This window comes from Camponotus vicinus, unplaced genomic scaffold (genome assembly GCF_025532165.1).
Source record: "Camponotus vicinus isolate PSW18456_S1 unplaced genomic scaffold, iyCamVici1.0 SCAF_4, whole genome shotgun sequence".
Taxonomy (NCBI): Eukaryota; Metazoa; Arthropoda; class Insecta; order Hymenoptera; family Formicidae; genus Camponotus; species Camponotus vicinus.
Window position 1 is genome coordinate 7,457,380 of NW_028141976.1, and position 26,857 is coordinate 7,484,236.

The window sequence follows — 26,857 nt, forward strand, 5'->3', positions numbered from 1 at the left end:
CGAATAAATAGGAAAATGAATTTGACGAGTAATAAGTTGCTTTGTTTTCGAAACGCAAATAACATATATCATTATTTGACAAATTTAATTATTGACTTTCTGACAAAATTATAATCTAATTAATTTGTTTTTAATCTCATCTAAGCATCATCAAACATTTATAAATTTTTGTCATTTAGATTCATATTCTCTTCTATATAAATTAATTCTAAAATATATTTCTTATAATTACATATAATAATAAATAAATATGAATTTTATTGCATATTATTATTGTTTATAATAATATTATTTATAATTATTATTATTTATAATATATAATTATTATTATATGTATTATATGTTACTATATATACATATATACATATACAAACACACACACATATATATATATATATATATATATATATATATATATATATATATATATATATGTATATATATGTATATATGTATATATATATATATATATATATATATATATTACATAGAAATGAATTAATAAGTATATGTAAATTTATATGTTTCTATTTTTTCAAAGTATTCTTATGTTTTATTGCGATGCGATTGCGACTGTTTGTAATGATAATAAAAGGTCGATATATTCTTATTAATAAAAAATGATTCTTCTAAATAAATAAATAAAATATATTCTTTATACAAACTTATAATTACAAAATAAAAAAATTTAACGTAACGTTCAATTTATTCATTTCACAATTGTTAACTCTTTGCCAACTATTGATTAAAATCAAATGTTTATAATTCAAAATTTAAATTTTTTGATATTATTATTTATCTGTCATTTTATGTGAATCTATCATTATATGATTCTATAGAAATAATGTATGAAAAATATATACTCTATTAATAACGATGTATCTAATAAATATATATAAATTTAAATATTAAATTTTTTTGCACTTAAATTTTTCTCTTTTTCTTTCATTCTCTTTACATGATATGTCCGATTCAGCCGTATTCAAATGAGTTGAATCATTACTCCGTTCGTTTGTTTTGTCGTCGACCGGAAGTTCGGTTTATTGGATTCGTAGACGCTTGGCTATGCCAAACAGCGGTTTGGTCAGCGCATTATTGGAAAATGTATGTTTTTTTGTTAAAAAATAAGCCGATTAAAATTTTTGTGTTAAATATTTAACATATTTTTATGTGTTAATTTAACATATTGTATTAATTAAACTCAAAAGTTAAATTATTAAAGGAACTGAAAAAATGTAAAAATAATACAATGTGCACCTATTTTTAATATTATACTATAGATATGTTTCAAATAATTAGTGACAGGATTTAAAATTCATAGAAATAAAGATTAAAAAAAACTATACATTATTGTCATTGGTTATCTTCTCGATCATCGAGACTCGACGTGATTTCGATGTATTTGGACTTGTCAGTTTAGGTCTCGATTGAAATTATTATAGAAATGATAATTATTACCAATAATAATTTGATATTTTGATAAGTCAGAATAATAAAAAAATAGCGTTCATTGTATATTACTATCATGAAGACACATTTTTAATCAAGATTTGAATCTTAACATGGTATAATTTTGATGTAATTCATACATTTTTATTTATTGTTATTATTTTCATATAGAATCCGAGGTCTATTGGTAAAAATTTTTATAAGAGGAAATAAACAGATTTTTTTGTAGTATTTTAAGAAGAAAATTTTTATTTGAAAATTTTGAAGCTATATATACTTTCAAAAGAAAAAATATATTTGTAAAATGAAAGCAATTAAAGATTGTGTACTGTAGCCTCGATATTTTTACATTACAATGTTTCTTTTAAAAGATTTCACACAATCTGTCATTATAATATTATATTTCTATCAGTATTTCTGAAAGTAATAATATTAAAAACAACGAAATCTTTCGTATGAATTTTATCTAAATTACAATGTTTAGATTGTAATCTTGATTAAAAATGTTATATTTTCGATAGCAATATGCTATCAATGCTATTTTTTATTATTCTGGTTTATCAAAATTTTTTGACATTTCTAAAATGTTGAAGTAACATTTTTATATTGTTATTTTTAACATAAGCAACATGTTATATTAACTTCATTTTTTCATTAAATTACAAAATTTTCGAGAAAAAAATAATGTAAAATTTTACATATTTTAATAATAAATTTGAATTATTACGTCTATAAAATGTAAAACAAAGAATAATACTTTTTCATAGTTAATTTTATCATTAAATATATGTTGAATTTACATATTAAAATTTATTTCAAGTTATTATGAAGTTTGAATTTATTTTGTGTTAAAATATTAACATAGCATTAGTGCTATTTAATATCATTTAATATATCCATATTATATTAAATTAACATAAAAATTTGTGTGAATCGTTTGAAAAATTTTCCGTGAACTTGCAATGTATGTTAAATTTAACAAATTTTCCAAGAGTGCAGATATTTTCGCGGACCGTAATAGTGGACATATACTGGAGAAAGATTAAAAGAGCGCCTAAAGATGCGCCTCTGGTGCCTAGCTGGTGTTCGTCGGGCAGCATTCTTCTGGCGGTTCGGCCCGATAATAATGAGGGAACGAATCGTTACAAATAAGTATAATTTTATAAAATTAATAATAAAAAATTATTAATAAATTAGTATTCTTATATAAACATGAAGAGAATATCTAATTTATAATCAAGACGCGGAAAGACATAGAAAGATATTAAAATAATACATATTTTTTGTTACATCTTTTTGGATCATTCCTTTTAAAAAAAATTTTTACGCTCTTTGTAACTTCATTAAAATTATAACATGTAAAAAAATTTAGTTGTACAAAAATTCTTAATATTCCTTAGCAATATACTAAATGTAGTGAATATACATAATATGTATAACATCAATAAAAAATATGTATTGCTTCTTAACGATTGTATGCTAATCTTGAATATGTTGCATGCCTTAGGATGCGAAAAGCACAAAACATGCAACATACGTAAATTATTGAAATTTAAAGAAGAAAAGAAATGGATTTAAAATAAATGAATGCATATAGCATAAATAATATGATAGTAAAATAAATAATGGAATGGTAAATACTCAACATGCAAAATATTGTTTCTCATTAATGTCATTGTAAAAAGTATTATATATAATAATGAAAATAAAATATAAAATGTCATATACAGGGTGTCCTAGACCACCCAATTGTTAATTACAAATTACATATTTTTTCTTCGAAACAACTATGTGTTTTCTTTACACCAATTGATTCCTCTCATTATTTTGTACATAAAAGTATTAAGGTAAGATAATCGAAAAATGAATATTTTACAAGATATTTTGATTTACGTAAAATTAAGAAATTATTTCAAGCCTCATAACTCGGAAAGTACTTAATGAAAACTAACTTAATTATAGTGTTTTGGAAAGCTCTCGAGATGAGCTACAGGAATGTGCATAAATATATAGGGTATTCCATTTAAAAGAATTGAAGTGACCTTCACGTGACCTTCAAATGACTCTTCAAGGTCAAACCAATGGTACCATCTTATGGCCCCCTCGAAACCAAACAACTTTTGTCTGAAACATTTTTCTCTAAAATGCTTAGTTTTTGAAAGAGAAGGGGTGTACGGGTGGTCTAGGACACCCTGTATGTGTGATGCAGATAAATATATAATTTATTGTCGTTATTATGCAAAAATAGAAAAAGAGAAAGTGCACACAATGCACATGTATTTAATTCAACTCAAAATTACGATTATCATATAAGAATTAACAAACAGTGGTTGGAAACACTAAATAGATTTCTTAACTACATCAATATTTACAATAGTAAACACATACATTTTGCGACCTTTCTCTGTTATCAGCTTCTACGAACTGCTGAAGGAAATTCTTCTCGTGTTTAGTGGAGATAATCTGTGATACGGAGTGAATACCATGGAATCCAGGGAAATAAGACAGTTCTGGATGTGGCATTATAGTTCGTTTATAAATTATGATTTCGTGAAATGTGATTTGTGTGATGCAGTTTTTCAAACTGAAAAAAAAACGTATCATTTAATATCTCATGTATTTGAGAAACATGAGGAATTTTGTTATTATATATTGGAGACCAGATGTAGAGCAGATATCAATTGGGAGGAATTTTATACAATGAAATACGATCAGGCGACATGTCATATTTGTAATGCAAATTTTCTTCGTTATAGAATAAATACGAATCTAGATTTAGAAATGCATTTAAGCTACAGACATGGAATTACCATGAATAAAACGTATGCTCTTTATGACTGGTTGTGCTTATATTTTAACATGTGTCTTGAAGAAAGATGTATGTATTATATTGAAGCGCGCTGCAATATTTGTAGAAACGTGTTGGAAGTAAGCAATTCTTACACTTTAATGAAACATTTGTGTGACGAGCATCAGATAAACCCGCCTTCAATTCTTATACCACATAATTAAGAACATATTAGGTAAATTTTTGTAAATATATAATTTACTCTTTTGTAAATTTAAATTCAAGTTAGTATAACTAATATTATGTTCGGACAATTTAAATTTATCTATTTGTAATTCGAATATAATCCTTAACTTGTGAAAAATAGAAGTATAGAAATTAACATTTAAATAAACAATTAAATATTCGGATTCTGTTAATATTAAAAATATGTTTTCGAATTCTTTCGAATTATAAGATTTTAATAGTAACACATTTAATCTATCAATAATGTGCGTTGAAGAAAAAATTTATTGTTGCATTAAAAATTAAATACTAAATGAATTAATATATATATACCTTATAAATAATTTAATATTGGTTATAATATTTTTTTTATTTTAATAATTCCGTTTTATTTAAATTGTAGGTTATCAACGTATTCAAGTTGAACACATAATAATTCGACAAATTTAAGTAGACACGTAATAACAGTGGGACAGATCAGAAAACATTTTAAAAACAATCCTATATCAAGCAGCTAAAGTCAGCAACATTGATTCTAATTAACGGCAAACAAGTAAAGAAGTTAAAGCTCTTAATAAATATTTACTCTCAATAAATATTTATTCGCCGATAATGAAATAGTATTATTAAATAAATACATAATATATCTATTATATTATATTAAAAACATTCGAGATATTCAATTTTATTTAACTAACACTATATTTCCACAAAATAATTCAAATTTGCCGTTTATTTATAATTCAAATACGATCACTTGTTTGTAATAATGCAGATAATCGGATAAAAATCATTGGATCTAGAAAATATTTGTACTAGTACAATATTAAATTTCATAAATTCAGAATAAATTCATTTATTATAGTTTTGATCTCTTTAATAATTGTAAAATCACATAATTGAACAAATTTTATAATATTGATTATTCCATATCTTTATTACTTTCAATTTTTTGTATAAATGTCATTTTCTGCGAGAGGAAATTCAAGAAAAATCGCGCAAATTTTAAAATACATATTGAAGACAATAATACATAAAAAGACACTAGTAGCGGTAAATATCTGTTATAATTTTAACGATTACGATTTTAACGATACCGAATAAATAGGAAAATGAATTTGACGAGTAATAAGTTGCTTTGTTTTCGAAACGTAAATAACATATATCATTATTTGACAAATTTAATTATTGACTTTCTGACACGTTTATAATCTAATTAATTTGTTTTTAATCTCTTCTAAGCATCATCAAACATTTATAAATTTTTGTCATTTAGATTCCTATTCTCTTCTATATGAATTAATTCTAAAATATATTTCTTATAATTACATATAATAATAAATAAATATGTATTTTATTGCATATTATTATTATAATAATATTATGTATAATTATTATTATATGTATTATATGTTACTATATATACATATATACATATACAAACATATATATATATATGTATATATATATGTATGTATGTATGTATGTGTATATATATGTATATATATATATATATATATATATATATATATATATATATATACATATTACAGAGATACATATTACATATATATATACATATTACAGAGAAATGTATTAATAAATATATGTAAATTTATATGTTTCCATTTTTTCAAAGTGTTCTTATGTTTTATTGCGATGCGATTGCGACTGTTTGTAATGATAATAAATGGTCGATATATTCTTATTAATGAAAAAATGATTCTTCTAAATAAATAAATAAAATATATTCTTTATACAAACTTATAATTACAAAATAAAAAAATTTAACGTAACGTTCAATTTATTCATTTCACAATTGTTAACTCTTTGCCAACTATTGATTAAAATCAAATATGTACAATTAAAAATTTAAATTTTTTGATATTATTATTTATCTGTCATTTTATGTGAATCTATCATTATATGATTCTATAGAAATAATGTATGAAAAATATATACTTTATTATTAATGATGTATCTAATAAATATATATAAATTTAAATATTAAATTTTTTTCTTTTTTTCTTTACACTTAAATTTTTCTCTTTTTCTTTCATTCTCTTTACACGATATATCTGATGCAGATGTATTCAAATGAGTTAAAAAAATGTCTTTTAAAATTTATTTTATTAAAGAAATATTGTTTAGAATGTTGCTCTCATCATGTTGCTACACATCCAGCTCTGTATATTAAATTATAACGCACTTTTTACATATTTTCTTCATATTCTTCATTTTACATATTCTCTTCATATTCTTCATTTTACATATTCTCTTTACATATTTTCGCACTGTTCACATATTTACATACTCTTAGTATATTTGGTGTCTTTAATTTTTCGAACATTGCAACAGTTTTTGTTTCTTCGATGCTTCTCCTAATATAGAAATAAACTTCTAACTGTATAGAATACGTATCAGAGATAGAAATAGAACAATATTTTCAATTAAATTGCACTGATAGTGTATCTGATCTATCTAGAGCTTGATAAGAAAAGCAATATTACTTAATACAACATTCATTTCATGAGTTCATTGACATCTCATGTGTAAAATCTCTTGTAAGATATCGAAATAATGGCAATAGAAAAAGAGACAATAGAAAAATGTACAATGATAAATTATTTTTGATAATAATAAAACTAAATTTTAATGACGTACATAAAATAAATTTGAAGGCGATGACTCACATATTTTACAATTAGTTAAAATCTTGTTAAATCAATATTTAATCATTTTCTTGAAACATTTCTTCTAGATAGCTTATTGTACTTCACCATGAACTTTTTCAAACGTTATTTATGGAACGATTGATATATATATATATATATATATATATATATATATATAGAGAGAGAGAGAGAGAGAGAGAGAGAGAGAGAGAGAGAGGTGAATGATCACTCCGAAGCAATATTACATAAATTATTTCTTTATCTACGCAGAATATACTGATTGTCAGTACATTCTTGTCATATCTTATCTAATTCTTGTCATGTATTTCCTCGTGTATTCCTTGTCTCTTTCTCTCTCCCTCTCTCTCTTTCTTTCTCTTTCTTTTTTTTTCTCTTTTCTCTGATAATTTCGTTTATGCCATTTCTCTTTACATGATATGTTCGATTCAGCCGTATTCAAATGAATTGAATTATTACTCCGTTCGTTTGTTTTGTCGACGACCGAAAGTTCGATTTGGATTCGTAGACGCTCGGCTATGCCAAACAGCGGTTTGATTAGCGCATTATTAGAAAATGTATATTTTTTTGTTAAAAAGTAAGCCGGTTAAAATTTTTGTATTAAATATTTGACATATTTATGTGTTAGTTTAACATATTGTATTAATTGAACTCAAATGTTAAATTATTAAAAGAACTGAAAAAATGTAAAAATAATACAATGTGCACCAATTTTTAATATTACACGATAGATATGTTCCAAATAATTAGTGACAAGATTTAAAATTCACAGAAATAAAGATAAAAAAAAACTACACATTATTGTCATTGGTTATCATCTCGATCATCGAGACTCGACGTGATTTCGATGTATTTGGACTTGTCAGTTTAGGTCTCGATTGAAATTATTATAGAAATGATAATTATTACCAATAATAATTTAATATTTTGATAAGCCAGAATAATAAAAAATAGCGTTCATTGTGTATTACTATCATGAAGACAACATTTTTAATCAAGATCTGAATCTTAACATGGTATTATTTTGATATAATTCATACATTTCTATTTATTGTTATTATTTTCATATAGAGTCCGAGAACTATTGGTAAAAATTTTTATAAGAGGAAATAAACAGATTTTTTCGTAGTATTTTAAGAAGAAAATTTTAATTTGAAAATTTTGAAGCTATATATATTTACAAAAGAAAAAATATATGTGTAAAATGAAAGCAATTAAAGATTGTGTACTGGAGCCTCGATATTTTTACATTACAATGTTTCTTTTAAAAGATTTCACACAATCTGTCATTATAATATTATATTTCTGTCAGTATTTCTGAAAGTAATAATATTAAAAACAACGAAATCTTTCGTATGAATTTTATCTAAATTACAATGTTTAGATTGTAATCTTGATTAAAAATGTTATATTTTCGATGGCAATATGCTATCAATGCTATTTTTTATTATTCTGATCTATCAAAATTTTTTGACATTTCTAAAATGTTGAAGTAACATTTTTATATTGTTATTTTTAACATAAGCAACATGTTATATTAACTTCATTTTTTCATTAAATTACAAAATTTTCGAGAAAAAAATAATGTAAAATTTTACATATTTTAATAATAAATTTGAATTATTACGTCTATAAAATGTAAAACAAAGAATAATACTTTTTCATAGTTAATTTTATCATTAAATATATGTTGAATTTACATTAAAATTTATTTCAAATTATTATGCAGTTTGAATTTATTTTGTGTCAAAATATTAACATAACATTAATGTCATTTAATATCATTTACATCATTTAATATCATAACATATTAATATTATATTAAATTAACCTAAAAATTTGTGTGAATCGTTTAAAAAATTTTCCGTGAAGTTGCAATGTATGTTAAATTTAATTTATGCAATGTATGTTAAATTTAACAAATTTTCCAAGAGTGCAGATATTTTCGCGGACCGTAATAGTGGACATATACTGGAGAAAGATTAAAAGAGCGCCTAAAGATGCGCCTCTGGTGCCTAGCTGGTGTTCGTCGGGCAACAGTCTTCTGGCGGTTCGGCCCGATAATAATAAGGGAACGAATCGTTACAAATAAGTATAATTTTATAAAAATAATAATAAAAAATTATTAATAAATTAGTATTCTTATATAAACATGAAGAGAATATCTAATTTATAATCAAGACGCGGAAAGACGTGGAAAGAGATTAAAATAAGATATTTTAATAGATATTTTTTGTTACATCTTTTTGGATTATTCCTTTTAGAAAAAATTTTTACGCTCTTTGTAACATCTTTAAAATTATAACATGTAAAAAAATTTAGTTGCACAAAAATTCTTAATATTCCTTAGCAATATACTAAATGTACTGAATATACATAATATAACATCAATAAAAAATATGTATTGCTTCTTAACGATTGTATGCTAATCTTGAATATGTTGCATGCCTTAGGATGCGAAAAGCACAAAACATGCAACATACGTAAATTATTGAAATTTAAAGAAGAAAAGAAATGGATTTAAAATAAATGAATGCATATAGCATAAATAATATGATAATAAAATAAATAATGGGATGGTAAATACTCAACATGCAAAATATTATTTCTTATTAATATCATTGTAAAAAGTATTATACATAATAATGAAAATAATATAAAATGTCATATATGTGTAATGCAGATAAATATATAATTGATTGTCGTTATTATGCAAAAATAGAAAAAGAGAAAGTGCACATAATGCACATGTATTTAATTTAACTCAAAATTACGATTATCATATAAGAATTAACAAACAGTGATTGGAAACACTAAATAGATTTCTTAACTACATCAATATTTACAATAGCAGAAATCAAACACATACATTTTGCGACCTTTCTCTGTTATCAGTTTCTACGAACTGCTGAAGGAAATTCTTCTCGTGTTTAGTGGAGATAATCTGTGATACGGAGTGAATACCATGGAATCCAGGGAAATAAAACAGAACTGGTTGTGGCATTATAGTTCGTTTATAAATTATGATTTCGTGAAATGTGATTTGTGTGATGCAGTTTTTCAAACTGTAAAAAGAACGAATCATTTAATATTTCATATATTTGAGAAACATAAGGAACCTTATTATTTTATATTGGAGATCACATATGGATCAAATATCAATTGGGAGCAATTTTATGAAATGAAAAATGGTCAGGCGATATGTCGTATTTGTAAGAGAAATTTTCTTCGTTATAGAATAAATACGAATCTAAATTTAGAAATGCATTTAAGCTACAGACATGGAATTACCAGGAGTAAAACATATGCTCTTTATGAATGGTTGTGCTTATATTTTAACATGTGTCTTGATGAAAAATGTATGTATTATATTGAGGCGCGCTGCTATATTTGTAGTAACGTATTGGAAGTAAGCAATTCTTACACTTTAATGAAACATTTGTGTGACAATCATCAGATAAACCTGCCTTCAATTCTTACACCACATAATTAATAACACATCAGGTAAATTTTTGTAAATATATAATTTACTCTTTTGTAAATTTAAAATCAAATTAGTATAACTAATATTATATTCGGACAATTTAAATTTATCTATATGTAATTCGAATATAATCAGTAACTTGTGAAAAATAGAAGTATAAAAATTAACATTTAAATAAACAATTAAATCGGATTCTGTTAATATTAAAAATAAGTTTTCGAATTCTTTCGAATTATAAGATTTTAATAGTAACACATTTAATCTATCAATAATGTGCGTTAAAGAAAAAATTTATTGTTGCATTAAAAATTAAATACTAAATAAATTAATATATATATAACTTCTAAATAATTATTTAATATTGGTTATAATATTTTTTTTATTTTAATAATTCCGTTTTATTTAAATTGTAGGTTATCAACGTATTCAAGTTGAACACATAATAATTCGACAAATTCAAGTAGACACATAATAACAGTGGGACAGATCAGAAAACATTTTAAAAACAATGCTATATTAAGCAGCTAAAGTCAGCAATATTAACAACATTGATTCTAATTAACGGCTTCAATTATTTCAAACAGGTAAAGAAGTTAAAGCTCTTAATAAATATTTATTCTTAATAAATATTTATTCGCCGATAATGAAATAGTATTATTAAATAAACATCATAATAATATATCTATTACATTATATTAGAAACATTCGAGATATTCAATTTTATTTAACTAATACTATATTTCAATAAAATAATTCAAATTTGCCGTTTATTTATAATTCAAATACAATCACTTGTTTGTAATAATGTATACATGTAGATAATCGGATAAAAGTCATTGGATCTAGAAAATATTTGTACTAGTGCAATATTAAATTTCCTAAATTCAGAATAAATTCATTTATTATAGTTTTGATATCTTTAATAATTGTATAATCACATAATTGAATGAATTTTATAATATTGATTATTCCATATCTTTATTACTTTCAATTTTTTGTATAAATGCCATTTTCTGCGAGAGGAAATTTAAGAAAAATCGCGCAAATTTTAAAATACATATTGAAGACAATAATACATAAAAAGGCACTAGTAGCGGAAAATATCTGTTACAATTTTAACGATTACGATTTTAGCGATACCGAATAAATAGGAAAATGAATTTGACGAGTAATAAGTTGCTTTGTTTTCGAAACGTAAATAACATATATCATTATTTGACAAATTTAATTATTGACTTTCTGACACGTTTATTATCTAATTAATTTGTTTTTAATCTCTTCTAAGCATCATCAAACATTTATAAATTTTTGTCATTTAGATTCATATTCTCTTCTATATAAATTAATTCTAAAATATATTTCTTATAATTACATATAATAATAAATAAATATGTATTTTATTGCATATTATTATTGTTTATAATAATATTATGTATAATTATTATTATTTATAGTATATAATTATTATTATATGTATTATATGTTACTATATATACATATATACATGTACAAACATATATATATATGTATATATATATGTATATATATATATATATATATATATATGTATGTATGTATGTGTGTATATATATATATATATATACATATTACAGAGATACATATTACATATATATATACATATTACAGAGAAATGTATTAATAAGTATATGTAAATTTATATGTTTTCATTTTTTCAAAGAATTATTATGTTTCATTACGATGCGATTACGATTGTTTGTAATGATAATAAAAAGTCGATATATTCTTATTAATGAAAAATGATTCTTCTAAATAAATAAATAAAATATATTCTTTATAGAAACTTATAATTATTTAATAAAAAAATTTAACATAACGTTCAATTTATTAATTTCACAATTGTTAACTCTTCGCCAATTACTGATTAGAATCAAATGTTTACAATTTAAAATTTAAATTTTTTTATATTATTATTTATCTGTCATTATATGTGACGTGAATCTATCATTATATGATTCTATAGAAATAATGTATGGAAAATATATACTCTATTAATAATGATGTATCTAATAAATATATATAAATTTAATTATTAAATTTTTTTCTTTTTTTTCTGTACACTTAAATTTGTGTCTTTTTCTTTCATCTGTGTAAAATCTCTGGTAATTATTTAGCTTAGGGGAGCCACCTCGAATAACCTTGACCTTGACATATGTTGTCCTGAGTAACATTCAAAAGGTTTTAGCCGGCGCTCGTTGTTTATTTAAAAGTTATTAACAAAAGAATTTCACAATTTTAATACTTTTTATCTCCGAAAATATTGATTTGAGAAAAAAAATTTTAAGCAAAAAATAAAGCCGCTGAAAAACTCTACAAAAAAGATTATATCCTTTTTTTTCATAAACCTACTACTTTAGCTGTTATATAAAAAAATAATTATTTTAAATTCATCACTTGGAGGATCACTTTAATCATTATTTAGCGGAATTTATTTTCAAAAAGACATTCGATGATGAAATCCGATTAGATGCTTTCTTTCGAATAATGGCTGCTATGTATCCTATCAATGAAAATATAAATGAATTATAAATTACAATAAATAAACATTTATGCTACTTCCTAAAATTATTATTCTTTATTTTAAATACATTTAATACAATTAAAAAATATCACAAATGTATGTGTACACACACACACACACACACACGCGCGCGCGGGGGGTGCAAGGGGGTGCCTTCGGCCCCCCCTCCCACAACCATCCCACCGGTAGGGGACGCATTGCGAAGAATTGAATCACAATGGATATATGCTGAGATATCTGGCAGCATGGGCGAAAAATAATATTGCCCAGTGCCACAACAGAAGAAGAAAAAGAAGAAGAAGGATATATGCTGTAAGTTATAAAGCGAGGTCCACCTTGTCTACCGGCGGGTTGGTTGCGGGAGGGGGGCCGAAGGCCCCCCTTGTACCCCCCGCGCGCGCGCGTGTGTGTGTGTGTGTGTATACATACATTTGTGATAATTTTTAATTGTATTAAATTGTATTAAATTCTATATAAATTTAAATTGTATTAAATGTATTTAAAATTATTATTTTTTTATATAACAGCTAAAATAGTAGGTTTATGGAAAAAATGCATATAACCTTTTTTGTAGAATTTTTCAGCGGCTTTATTTTTTGCTTAAAATTTTTTTTCTCAAATCAATATTTTCGGAGATAAAAAGCATTAAAATTGTGAAATTCTTTTGTTAATAACTTTTAAATAAACAATGAGCGCCGGCTAAAATCTTTTGAATGTTACTCAGGACAGTGACCTTGACAACATATGTCAAGGTCAAGGTTATCCGAGGTGGCTCCCCTAAGCTAAATAATTACCAAATCTCTTGTAAGATATCGAAATAATGGCAATAAAAAAAGAGACAATAGAAAAATATACAATGATAAATTATTTTTGATAATAATAAAACTAAATTTTAATGACATACATAAAATAAATTTGAAGGCGATGACTCACATATTTTACAATTAGTTGAAATCTTGTTAAATCAATATTTAATCATTTTCTCGAAACATTTCTTCTAGATAGCTTATTGTACTTCACCATGAACTTTTTCAAGCGTTATTTACAGAACGATTGACAAGTGAATGATCATTCGATAGCAATATTACGTTAATTATTTCCTTTCTTTATCTACGCACAATATACTCATTGTCAGTACGTTCTTGTCATATCTTATCTAATTCTTGTCATGTATTTCCTCGTGTATTCCTTGTCTCCTCTCTCTCTCTCTCTTTCTCTCTCTCTCTCTTTCTCTTTCTCTTCCTCTAATAATTTCGTTTATGCCATTTTGTATTTTAATCTTATATTACTTAATCTCTATTAACTTTACTTATTTATTGCATATTTAGCTTATATTTTATTTACCGATAAATTATTTATTTATTTATTTTCTATTTATCTTATTTTGTTTATTGGCAAATCACGAAATTTTGACCGTTGCATTTTGTGTTGCAGCTATTGTGTTCGTTGATCCACTCCTTCGATTTGCACTCGCAGAGGTGCCTGTGGGATAACCGCGCATTCGCGCGTACGTGTCGGTCGCGTTTTATTACACACGGACCGAGGAAGAGATATCCGGCGCGGCGTGTCGTTACCATCAATAATTGCACGATCGGCGCGCAATCAAACACGCTTGGCGATGCACATTGAATAATATTTCGTATCATATCAAACGGCGAGTGCGTCGTTCGCGGCAAAATTTTCAAGCAAATAATGGCCGATTGCGTAAAGCAATTTCGCGGCTCATTGCTATTGAAACGTACACCTATAGCTCTCCTCCTGCCTCTCCCTCCCTCCCCCCCCCCGCCTCATCCGTCCGATGTTGAAACGTACAATTTTTTCCGAGTATATTTTGAATATCGCAACTGCGGAAATTGCGAACGGAAATTCGCGAAAAAGAATTACCATTCGCAGCGTATTATTGTGAAATTAAAGTTAAATTTGCACTCCCCGGCTATTTATTTTTCGATACTTTGCAAGGTATACTTAATATTTGCTCTGCATGAATTTTAACATTATAAACTGTAAAATCGAATATGTGATTACACGCATTATTAAGTTGTTCTTCAATCAAGCTTGGTTATTATTGTACATATAATAATTGCAAGTTTTATTGATATTTTTGCATATGTGATTATTTTAATAACTTTGTGAAATTATTGATATTCGTCTTAATTCAAGATTTCAAAAGAATTATAATCTCATGTGTAATCTGCTAAAATATTGCTTTATTGTGTACGACGAGATAAAATTTTTCTAAACATCGTTATATCTCCGTGTCAAATTGAAACTGAAAAATCGGCGGTTTTGCTACAATATGAAAAAGAAAACGAGAAATTTTATCCCTATATAGTCGGCAACATAAAAAAAGGTAGTTTGCGAGCCGTGTGAACATTTCTACACAATTGTATCGCAATTCAAATATATTGATTTATTAATTCATTGTTCGATATATTGATTGCGTTAAAAGTTTTTTATTTTGTCATCATTCATTTTCTGTTTATCGCGCAAAATGCAATATACAATCTCGGACGTAAAAGCAAAGTACAAAAATCTAGGAATTTTATTTGTATTTTAATTCACACAATGAAGATGTCATCTTTTCGACATCTGTATTCAATATAATTCATCATTGTTGTTTCTTCGCGCTGGACACTGATCTTTTTCTTAATTTTTGTTTGACAATTCGAAATGTGAAACATATAATCACTACGATGATATACGCAACGAGGACAAATGGTACGAGTACAATCGCTTGTATATCCAATAATTGAGTCTTGTACCAAGGCATATCTCGCGACTTGTTCCGAAGATGCCGTGCTCCTTTGTGACGTATGACATGCTCGATCCACCAAACAGCATTGTTCAATGGATCGTATGGCAGATCATGCAGCAGATCACGCAGTTTCAGCATGTTATTCTTGTAACTGAAAGCAGAGAGATAACAGACGGATTAATCACCTTGATATCCCAAAAATTGTTTCTATTTTTAATTTCAATTTTCTCACATTTACGGATTCTAGAGAGAAATTTAATTCATATAAAAATCGAGCTCCTATTTTATATCTCGAATAGGCAGTAAATGAACGGTTTCGATAATACTAGATTAAATAGTTTTACAAAGAGATAATCTAACTGCTTAAAATATCAAAATATATGTTAGAATAAAGATTAAGATATCGAAAATATAAAAAAAATTCGGAATATTGTTAATTGTGGATACATATATTTTTTAAAAAAAGAACACACAGGATAATAACAAAAGAAAATAAAAAAAAGATTACCTGGAATTTGTAATGACCTCAAATATGGTCGCTCTGAGTTCGTCTTCGTTCACGTCAGTGATAATTAATTTTTTTCCCGTGCCGTAATCCTCCAGTTGCTTTATATTATAACGTTGATCGGCTAAAACGGGGAAGCCAATCACAGGTACTCCATTCTCTGTCGTTTCTTCGGTGCTTTGCAAGCCTCCTTGATACATGAAGAGCCGTATGTTCGGATGTGCTAATGAGATAAACCGGAAAACTTTCACATAATCGATAACTCTTTCATTTTTGTAATTTTTTTTATATTAGAGAGAAAAAGTTGTCATTAAAATTTAATACTTCTTTTACGTATATAATATTCTATACAGAAGTTTCGCGCAATGAAAACTACAAACCTAAAATTGCATGCTGCGGCAACCATTTTCTAATGATGACGTTGTTCGGTTTATTCGGGAGATCGGACTCAAACTTCCACAATACAATGTAAGGTAATTTTTCGAAAGTTTTCAGAAACATGTTTCGTCTTTCGTCAGATAGAAACTCGCCTCTTATGTTTGAACCTAAACTAAAATATATAAATCCTTCTTTCGCGTCATCCAATGTCTTCTGCAGATCCTGCAAAAGTACGCGTCTTTTGTTATGCGTTTTGCTTCAATTAAATAATTTGCTTTACTTAAATTTAATCTCATGTTGTTACATGTTAATATAAAAGATTATATCGTATATTAGAAACTTTTTGCAGTATTTTTCTTGCATGTGTTTATGCGTATACGTAGCATGGTTTTGTACATTATAAGATGTAGAAATTTTTGAATATTAACAGATTTTGTGAGTAACGATATTTTTATATTATTGCTTATACGCACCTGTGTTAGATTATGGTTGTCTTGATTGATTGGACGAGATCCTCTTATTGGAATGATCCCGGGAACGTGTGCATGTGGATAAAGAAACGGATGAAAATTCAGCAGAAGCAAGTCCATATTCGAGACAAGCTGATGAGCAGGTGGCACGCTGTCCCCAAAATATTTCCTGACCATCTTCTCCTGCACGGGGATAATCATGTATCGATACCAGCCTATTTGATAAAGATTGTAATACGTGTTGACGATACGGTCTAGCAAATTCATATTTTCACCCGAATCGAACAACAAGTCCGGCAAATAAGCCCACGATATGGGATTTCCTGCGAGAAATACAGTCACATAAGTGTACACGTCACAAGCAGGTAATAAAGGTGAATACCGAATATTTCGCTTACCGAATGCATAATGATGTACTGTCATAGCCGGTAACGATGCGATCCCGATTAGCGGTGCATTAAAACGATACGATAGTGCGTAAAACGCATCGTAAAACAGGTATTCGACGATAATCAAGTCGAATTTTTCGGTGCTGTCAGGCGATATCAGCCGCTGCATGACAGGATGGGACAGTGCACTATCCGTCATTTCTTCATTACGTTTATAAAAATCCTCAAAAATTGGCTGTATCCCTAATTTTGTCAATGCTATGACGTCCAAATTTTTATCTATTTTATACGCCGAGTAAGATAATTTCACTTCAGTAAAATTTTGAAGAGAAGAATCATTTATAGGAGTAGTTGTAAAAACAGTGACATTATATCCTCTTCGCGCCAGTTCCACAGTTATTGGTCGGAAGGCCACCTAAAGCCAGTATAATTATAATATTTAATATTTATAAATTCGTTGAACTACACGAAAAGTAATAGCGTAAACATATGTTTGAGGCCTATAATTACTATAACTATATACATTTATAATATAATCTTGTAGAAAGAATTATGGAGTTTTTCTAATTATATATAATGTATGGGAAAATATCTGGCGTTATCATAAAAAAATACTGGATGATAAATAGATAGATAAAGTCATGTAAATGGAGTTTTTCTAATTACATATAATGTATGGGAAAATATCTGGCGTTATCATAAAAAAATACTGGATGATAAATAGATAGATAAAGTCATGTAAATGATAATATGTATGCTATTATAATAAAATTTTTAAAAATCAAATTTATTTAGCATGCTACTAGAGGATGTTAGTATAAAAATAATATTTTTAAATATGATAAATAATAGGATAGAGCAAAAATCCAAAATTTTTTCCATGCTAGCTAAAATAAAAAAAATATCGTTACAAATTTAAATTCATAATAAGAAATATTTTTAGAATTGATTAGTAGATTAATTTTTGTGTATCATAATGAAAGTTTCGTAAAGCAATTCAAATTTTGATATCAATCAAAGTCGACCTTTCTAAAATGATTGTGTGTTGAGAAATTTAAAAGTTTATCAAAATTTGTTCTCTTTTACTTTGCTTTCTCTCCGATAATATTTCCCAATAATAAAATTATTTAAATGATATACTATCATTTGAATAATTTCTCAATTACATAGGCGACACTGACAATAGATAAAAAGAAACTCTCTTAAATGGAGAAGTCAATTTCGTAAGAAACTTTTGTTCAAAATAATAACAAAGAACAACAATATATATGACAAAATTTAAAGTTGAGATTTCTAAGCAACGCAAATGTGAAATAAGAATGATATTTTCTTGTTAAGAAACAGATGACTCAAAATATAAAATCACAGAATAGTAAAGCCAAAAAGTGAAAATATGTGAATAAGAAAAAAGAATGCATATACAAGATTACGAAAACGAGGCAAAAGTAAGACAATTTACAATACAAATTGTAATAAAATACATTTAATAATACGTTTAATAATAATTGTGCTTTGTAATTAAACGTATTATTTTTAAATTATATGTCACACTCTATGTATGTGTGTGTTTTAAAAGATATTTCATCTTCCATAAAGAAAAATATTGATTGTAATTATAACGGTGATAAGCAAAACAGTATATAATTTGGCTACATAATTAATCTGGAAATAAAATGAAAACGTACAGGAACTATCTAATAATAAATATTATAAATGTTATTACAATATGCTTGTACGACGCATGCTTTTTGCTGTTAAGTTAATTAATATTTTGGTAAAACTCTAAATATTAAGAGCAATATTTCAATAATCTTAAATTGTAAAGGAAAAATCATTGAGTTTTCTTCAATGTTAAATGTCAATCACTTCTAATTTTAAAGTTATAAATAATGCTACAATTACGACAAATAATTAGGTGATAAGCGACGAATAAATAGATGATAAGCGATATCAACATACATTGCTTTCTGTTAATTGTTTATGTTATTTTGTTAATATTTAATTTGTTGATTCTGCTTCAAGTAATATATGCTTAATAAATACGATAAATTTCACAAATATTCAGTAATAAATAAAAATAATATTTATAAGTATCGCATTTTCCAGGTGATATTACATTTTTTTTGAGTAGACAAAAATTATAATAGTTTTATTATGCTGGACGAAAATATGAAGCGTGAACGTAGTGTGAAAATTCATATGCAACAGGTTAATACATTGTACATATCGATTAAATGCATACATAATTCTATTTTATCTTTAATATTTCACTATATATAAACACAAGTATAAAAAAGAAAAAATGTAATGTTTTAATATTTTAGCTAATCTAGTTTTATAGTAAAATAATGCGGGAATACAAAATTAGGTTATAATACTAATTTAATTTATAACTTTAATCTCTATATTGTATTAATAATGATAATTTCTTGAACAATAATAATAATATATAAAATTGTATATATAATAATATATATAATAATATATAAATTTAGTTTTATTACATTAATGAGAAAAAAATGTTAACTATTCTTTGTAAGGAGAAAGATTCGTGATTAATTTAATGATAAAATTATATCTTTCATTTTACATAATAAAAGTCTATATATTTTAAAATTCATATTTTTTTGTTATTATTAATTTTACATATTTTTTTATTATTATTAATCTTATTAGTATGATTTATACGACGTTTTGAAATAAATTTCTTTAAGTCATAGCTTAATTATAAGTTTACGAATAAAAAAGAATAAAAAGAGGAAAATAAATAAGCAAATATACATGGTATGTATATGCATAGATGGTTACATCACCTATATAGTCAGCACGACTTTCCTATATGTAAATTAATTTCATTGAGGTAATCTATGCATACATGTGCTGAATATCTTTCAGAGTTTAAATTTTCTCAAAAAATTTCTCAATTAAAAAATTAAAATATATCAATATAATATATTCCTCTTTAAGAAATTTTAAAATAAATAAAAATACCTAGAAAATGAAAAATAAAAATGAAGATATCTAACTTAAAAATAAATAAAAATACCTCTTTTTTTCGGAAATTTAAAAATAATAAAGAAAGATCACTAGGAAAGAATTTTAGATTTTAATTGAAAAATATTTTTATGATATACTATATTCATATGTTGCGATAAAATTTTTACATCTTATCTAGTTTGCTTTATTCATAAACCGATGTAAGTAAGGAATTTAATATCTCGCATCGTGTACAAGAGCACGTCTTTTCGCGCAAATCTCTATGATGTAAAGCGAATAAAGACTATGTAGATAACTGAATTTTAAACATAACTCAAGATGCGTGTCTTAATAAAGAGCGTTTCAAAATATTTTTATATAATGTTTAACCCTTTGACTATGACAAATGTATTACTTAGACATGTTTTGTGAAAATTTTTATACATTTACAAGCCTTCTATATATTAATTTTTTTCATCTTATTGCATAGTAATACTCCATAAGCCTTCTCAAATCTTTTTAACGTCGGTGTTAAAATCGTTTGTTTTTAGATATCTTCAAAATTCCATGAATTTTCAAATAAAATACAAATTGAGAGATTATAAATTAAAATACAAAAAAATATGAATAAATTCTCTCTCTCTCTCTCTCTCTCTCTCTCTCTCTCTCTCTAAATTGGTCTATTTGTGAGGTCTAATTGTGGACTAATTTCTTTTTTTTAGTTCTTTTTCTTCCTTTCTAGATTTTAAAGTCTAAATAATTATACAAGATAACTTAAACTTTACGGATAAGATAAACATGACGTCTATGAAAGATATAATCTAATGCATTTCCGTTAAAAACTCATTTTGCATTAAACGTTATCTTGTACTTAAAAAACAACTACGTATAAGATTACAAATATGTGTAAGATAGGAATATTTTTAAATACAAGATAATGTTTAATGCGAGATGAGTTTTTCCTCAGATAAAATGAAGATAGTTAATTGACGTGTCAAGATAACTTGTGAGATTCTCTAGTATGTTTCTCTAGTGTATTTAAAGAACAATAAACTGCATGCACACAAAGATAAATTTTTACAATGAATGCATTCAAATTCCGTTTCTATTTGTTTCAGAATAAATTTAAATTTGTTAAATATTATCTGCTTTTTAAAATGCATGGATATTTTAAAAATAAAGAAGATCGTTCTTTTTTCACGAATAATTAGAGATTATCAGTTCAGACAATTTAATCTTCTCGACTAGAGATTTAAGATCATGACTATTTATCAAAGCAAGTATTTCTCGCAATTTCTTTAAAATAACAATCGAAACGACAAGAGATAAGAATTATAAATTCTTGTTTTATATACAACGTTTCGTCTCGCGCTTCAAACTTATCATCGATTCAAATGTAATTTGTTAATCATCGTAGAATGTGCAATATAATATAAATCGCAGGATCAAATGATTAAAGTATATAATAATGCCATGATAGCATTCATTAATAATTAATTTAAAATTTAAGAAACATAATATTTCATATGCATTTATTTCGTAATATATTAAATATTGTATAATGGTAATAAAAAAATTGTTACACTGCATAGGATATAGCGCGCTGTTGTTTACACATATATCGTGATCGTGATTCGTGCGGCAGAGGTGTATGACCTTTCGAGATGTGATCGCGAGAGTTATGAAAGATAATTATCCGCTACGATTACTACAAAGTAATTAATAATTATCAGCTCGCGCGATTAACTGATTCTCGCAATAAACAACGCGTAATATCGTATATCGGCATGACGGATATTTATCTTTCGTACATAGTATATCTCGCACAACATATTAAATATATTAAATATGTGCGCGAAATACATATCGGAAGGTTAATAACCGATACACTGTTACGCGTTGCTTATCGCGGGAATTAGTTAATCGTGAGTGTGCTGATAATTATTAATTACTTTATAGTAATCATAGCGGATAATCATCTTTGATAACGCTCGGTATTTTTCGCAAAGGCATCTCAAAAGGTCATTTACCTCTGATGTTCATTCGAAGTAGAAATCATGTAGCAATAGAAAGGAGGAATTTTTAAATGTTTATTTTATTGCGATATTATGAACGATAATATTACATCTATAAATATATAATTTAAATTTGGATGTATTCTGCATTTCGCTTTTTGAATTTTTCGTCTATTTAAGTAATAATATAATATGTGGATTGACAGAATAATACATGAGTCGATGACTAATTCAAGTAACAAGGCATGTAATATCGTTTAAAGTAATAATATTCATGAAATTTCGTATTTTCCGCGATTTTTTTCAAAAATCAATATATTTCCGAATATTATATTCTGTGGGATTCTTTAATTTTATATAGCCATATTTTTTATGAGTCATTAAAGTTAAATGTGCAAGCTAATAATTTCTACTTCATTAGAGAATTTTGACATTCCATAATATTTGTTCCATTTTTTTTCATAATATTACGATCATATTTCGAAAGATAATGTGATGATCTGTAGATTTATTCATTTCATATTTATTCTAGAGAGATTTTATTTTAAATTTATTTCAAATACACTTTAAACACAATATTAAAAAATATTAGCATAAAAATATAAAAATACTAATTATTATAAATATTGTATTCTATCTACATAAAAATCTTTATTATTATGGATATTTTATTCTAAATTACTTCAAAAATATGTTCAGATAAATTTAAAATAAAATCTGTAATAAATATGAAATGAATAAATCTACAGACGTCATCAGATTATCTTTCGAAATATGATCGTAACGATTATTACGGAATGTCGACATTCTCTAAACAAGTAATTTTCGGGACTTTAATGACTCATAGAAAAATATGGCTAAAATTAAAGAATATATATATATGTATGTATAAAATTCTTATTTCTTTATCATAATTTATATGTGAAAGTTATTGTTACATTACATAAATATCCTGCAAAAAAATATTGCCAAGTAATATGATTTAAGAAACAAATAAAATATTTAATTGCACGCAATAATCATTTCTTGATAAAGTAATTATTTAAAATGTTACTTTATAATCTAAATATTCTTGTATTTTACAGATCAATCTATGTATTACAATTAAACTCATTTTTTCTCAATATAAGAATATTTTAAGGAATGCAATGATTTCCTCGTGGAAAAACGCGTTCTTTTAGAACGTAACGTTTCGTGGGATGCTCGCAAATGCCTCTCTCGACATCTCATTGCCGTACGCATACAGGTTGCATCGGGAGACGGGGGAGGAAAACCGGGGACGAAGGGGGTCGATGCGAAAGGGAGGAAGCGAGCGTTACTATTATCATAGGTGGCACGAGGAGCGTCATTGGCCTAATTGGCGTCGGTCGGCCGAACGTTTTGCATTCGGTGTAGCCGCGCAGTTGTGCGCAGCCACGCGTGATTTCCCTGTGCACGACCATCTGCACGCATCACAAACCCCGAAAGGGTGCTCTTTCACTGGAGTTGCCGCCGCCGCCACCGCCAGTCGAAGGGGGTTGAGTTCGCATATCGGATGGACGATGGGTGGCGGTGGGAGATAGCGGCTGCGACGCCACCACGAGCAGAAGGGCGACCAGTACAATGGAGAGAGAGCGAGAGAAAAAGAGGGAGGAGGGGGAGGCACATTGCGGCTGTTCCAAAACAAACATACGACTTGGACAGGTCGAATCGTTTCCTGGTTGGAAGCTCGCCTGGAAATCGGCTACGCGGCTCGTACGCGAAAGGCGCGAGTTATTGTCGGCGTTTCGGCCGACTGGTGCCGATCGACCGGTAACCTCGTGCTATTTCGTTGCGAAGTTATTATGATTGCAGATTACTCGCCGCGAGCAGGAATATTCGTAGATTTTCAGATTTTACACATTCGAGTATTGTTAATCTATCTATGGGTATCTCGTCAATTATCGAAGCATATATTAGCTAAATTATGCGAGCAAAGATTAAAAATAAAAGAAAGATTGATTGAAAAAAATCACTGATTTAATAGACTGCAAAATGTTAATGTTAAAGTTGGTCAAGTTAATTTGCCTATACTAGAATGGTACAGTCAAAAAATTACCATGATTTGAAAATTAAATAAAAATATGATATATATTTTACAGTTATTTAGGAAGACGTTTTTTATTGACACTTTTATTGTCTAAAAAATAATCTAAAAAGATTAAATAAAGAAATATGATTTAAAGAATAAATTTTTTTATAAAATATTATTTTATAACACATAAGATAATAAAATCCTTTTTATGTAAAAGAGAATAATAATAATTTTATAAAAACCTGATGACTGTAAGCTGGCTCTAAAAAGATTGCAAGAATGCGAGCTGCATCAGCCTGCACAATCCATAAAATCGGCAGTATTAAAAATAGTATTAAAGATGATTTCGACAACATTGTCATAAGTTGTATATTATGTCCGCACTATTGAACTTCTCTAAACTTACTGCCAACTTCTGCGTGCTCTCCATTTTTAAAGCCTCGAATTTTAAAGATAAGATAAGTTGGATAAAAGGTAGTGATATGATATCAATAACATTAGTGAATAGTAATAATTTTCAAGTATTTTTTGCATCAAAGATAAATGTTTGATTTTTATTATTCGAGTTATAAACACTATTAGATATACGATTAGATGTACGAAAAATAAGATATTTCCGCGCATAAGAATATGTCGATTTGATTAATTAAGAAATTATAAAACTAGAATTAAATTGCGTAAAAAATTATGCAAAAAAATTTTTGAAAAATGTTTGAAAAAAAAAATTTAAGATTTTTAATAAATCTGAATGTAAATTTTATTATCATTTCGATTGTCAATATTTCTGTCGATATTTCACTGCTCAAAATATTTCACACGGACTCTGCGTCCGATATTTTTCTGTTCATCAAACTTCTGTTGCATGCAAAAATATTGAGAAAATATTCTAACTTAATATCTAATCTAAATTAAAGCGTCATAAAAACGTGATGAGAAATTATACACAGAATTGTATTCTCCGTTACTTTTAAAAATAACTTCGACTTATCGTTTTTCGAAATGCTTTCAAAAATTTCTTTGATACGCGTCATAAAAACGTGATAAGAAATTATACACAGAATTGTATTCTCCGTTACTTTTAAAAATAACTTCGACTTATCGTTTTTCGAAATGCTTTCAAAAATTCCTTTGATACGCGTATCGTTAAAGTTGGAATCTTATCGGATGATTGTGGCATTTATGAGAGGATATTTAAATGTCCACGTCACAATCTATAGTTATACATAAGCGAGTACGTTTGCGATGACGATCGCTAAGAAATAAAATTCGATGAGCCGATCGGTGGAACGTCACCGTGGGATGCTGGGTGGACCAATCGAGCTGGACGGGTCGGTATGTTGAAACTCCGGCTTCGGGGAAGGTTTCTCGCCTCGCGCTCTGCGGAGGAGAGATAGCGGGCATTATCGGGGAACTAATTAAACTGGAGTATAAGAAATAAAACGAAGAGGGAGGCGCGCGCGAGAGGAGGAATTCTCGCCCCCTTCTTGCGAATAGACGAGCCGGGCCAGGTGCTCGACCTGGATACATCGCGCCTATCTACTTACCTTACCTATCTTACGCCGTGTTAGGTCGAAGGTCGGTTTGGTGGAAAGGGGAGGGAAGGGAGGACGGGGGAGAAGGAAGGAGTAGGTCGATGAAGATGGCCTTACCAAGTTACCCTTGCTCTCCGATGCTGACGCCGCCGCCGGAGGCCGGAAAGTAATTAGGCCGGAAGCGAGAGATGTGGCGGATACTGTAGCTGTTTCCCTTCTTGCATGTCGGCCATAGACAGTCATTGTTATCTAACTTAAATGAACCGCGTAATAATATCGTTAGAGGCGTTTCGGTATCGCCGGCGTCCGCCTGAGCGTCTTCGTGGCCTTCAGCGATCGGGCACCCTGAGTGACGTTCCCCTTTATAATTGCCCGCACGATTAGGGTAGCGATATTCAAACTAGAGTAAAGTTGTTGTCGCCGATGTTGTGTAACGTCTAAGCAGTCTTGTATATGTATTAAATAGTGGAAAAACAATTTTTTTTAACATTACATATAACAGAATCCTCGATTTTGCAATAATCTCATTTTTTGATAGAGCAAACTTCCACGTCCGACTGTATTCCTCCATAATAATAGGAACGA

General features: G+C 27.2%; 1 protein-coding gene and 1 long non-coding RNA gene across 5 annotated transcripts; one reads left to right on the forward strand and one right to left on the reverse strand.

The window, feature by feature from the left end:
* Positions 1–15,434: 15,434 nt before the first annotated feature.
* On the reverse strand, positions 15,435–25,130 carry LOC145970282 (UDP-glycosyltransferase UGT5-like). 2 transcript variants are annotated; one of them, XM_083096885.1, is made up of 6 exons: positions 24,983–25,130; positions 17,706–18,111; positions 17,311–17,630; positions 16,840–17,059; positions 16,463–16,682; positions 15,435–16,105 (listed from the first exon to the last, which is right to left on the reverse strand). In XM_083096885.1, the coding sequence occupies exons 1-6, from the start codon at positions 25,100–25,102 to the stop codon at positions 15,808–15,810; spliced, it is 1,584 nt and encodes a 527-aa protein (XP_082953011.1). In that variant the 5' UTR covers positions 25,103–25,130; the 3' UTR covers positions 15,435–15,807. The 2 variants fall into 2 exon arrangements, with proteins under 2 accessions (XP_082953011.1, XP_082953010.1); XM_083096884.1 differs by having other exon boundaries at positions 17,311–18,111.
* LOC145970283 (uncharacterized) lies at positions 16,466–18,402 on the forward strand. Of its 3 annotated transcripts, none has more exons than XR_014438371.1 (3): positions 16,466–16,734; positions 16,813–16,932; positions 17,320–18,402. It is a non-coding gene; the product is annotated as an uncharacterized LOC145970283 (long non-coding RNA). The 3 variants fall into 3 exon arrangements; XR_014438370.1 differs by having other exon boundaries at positions 16,466–16,667; XR_014438372.1 differs by having other exon boundaries at positions 16,466–16,607.
* Positions 25,131–26,857: the final 1,727 nt, after the last annotated feature.

Coding starts and splice junctions, on each gene's coding strand:
- LOC145970282 (XM_083096884.1), bottom strand. CDS start 25,102: ATGACAATGTTGTCGAAATCATCTTTAATACTATTTTTAATACTGCCG. Junction 16,683..16,839: donor GCCGCAGCATGCAATTTTAG/GTTTGTAGTTTT, acceptor TTATCTCATTAG/CACATCCGAACATACGGCTC. Junction 16,106..16,462: donor GAGGTCATTACAAATTCCAG/GTAATCTTTTTT, acceptor CTCTGCTTTCAG/TTACAAGAATAACATGCTGA.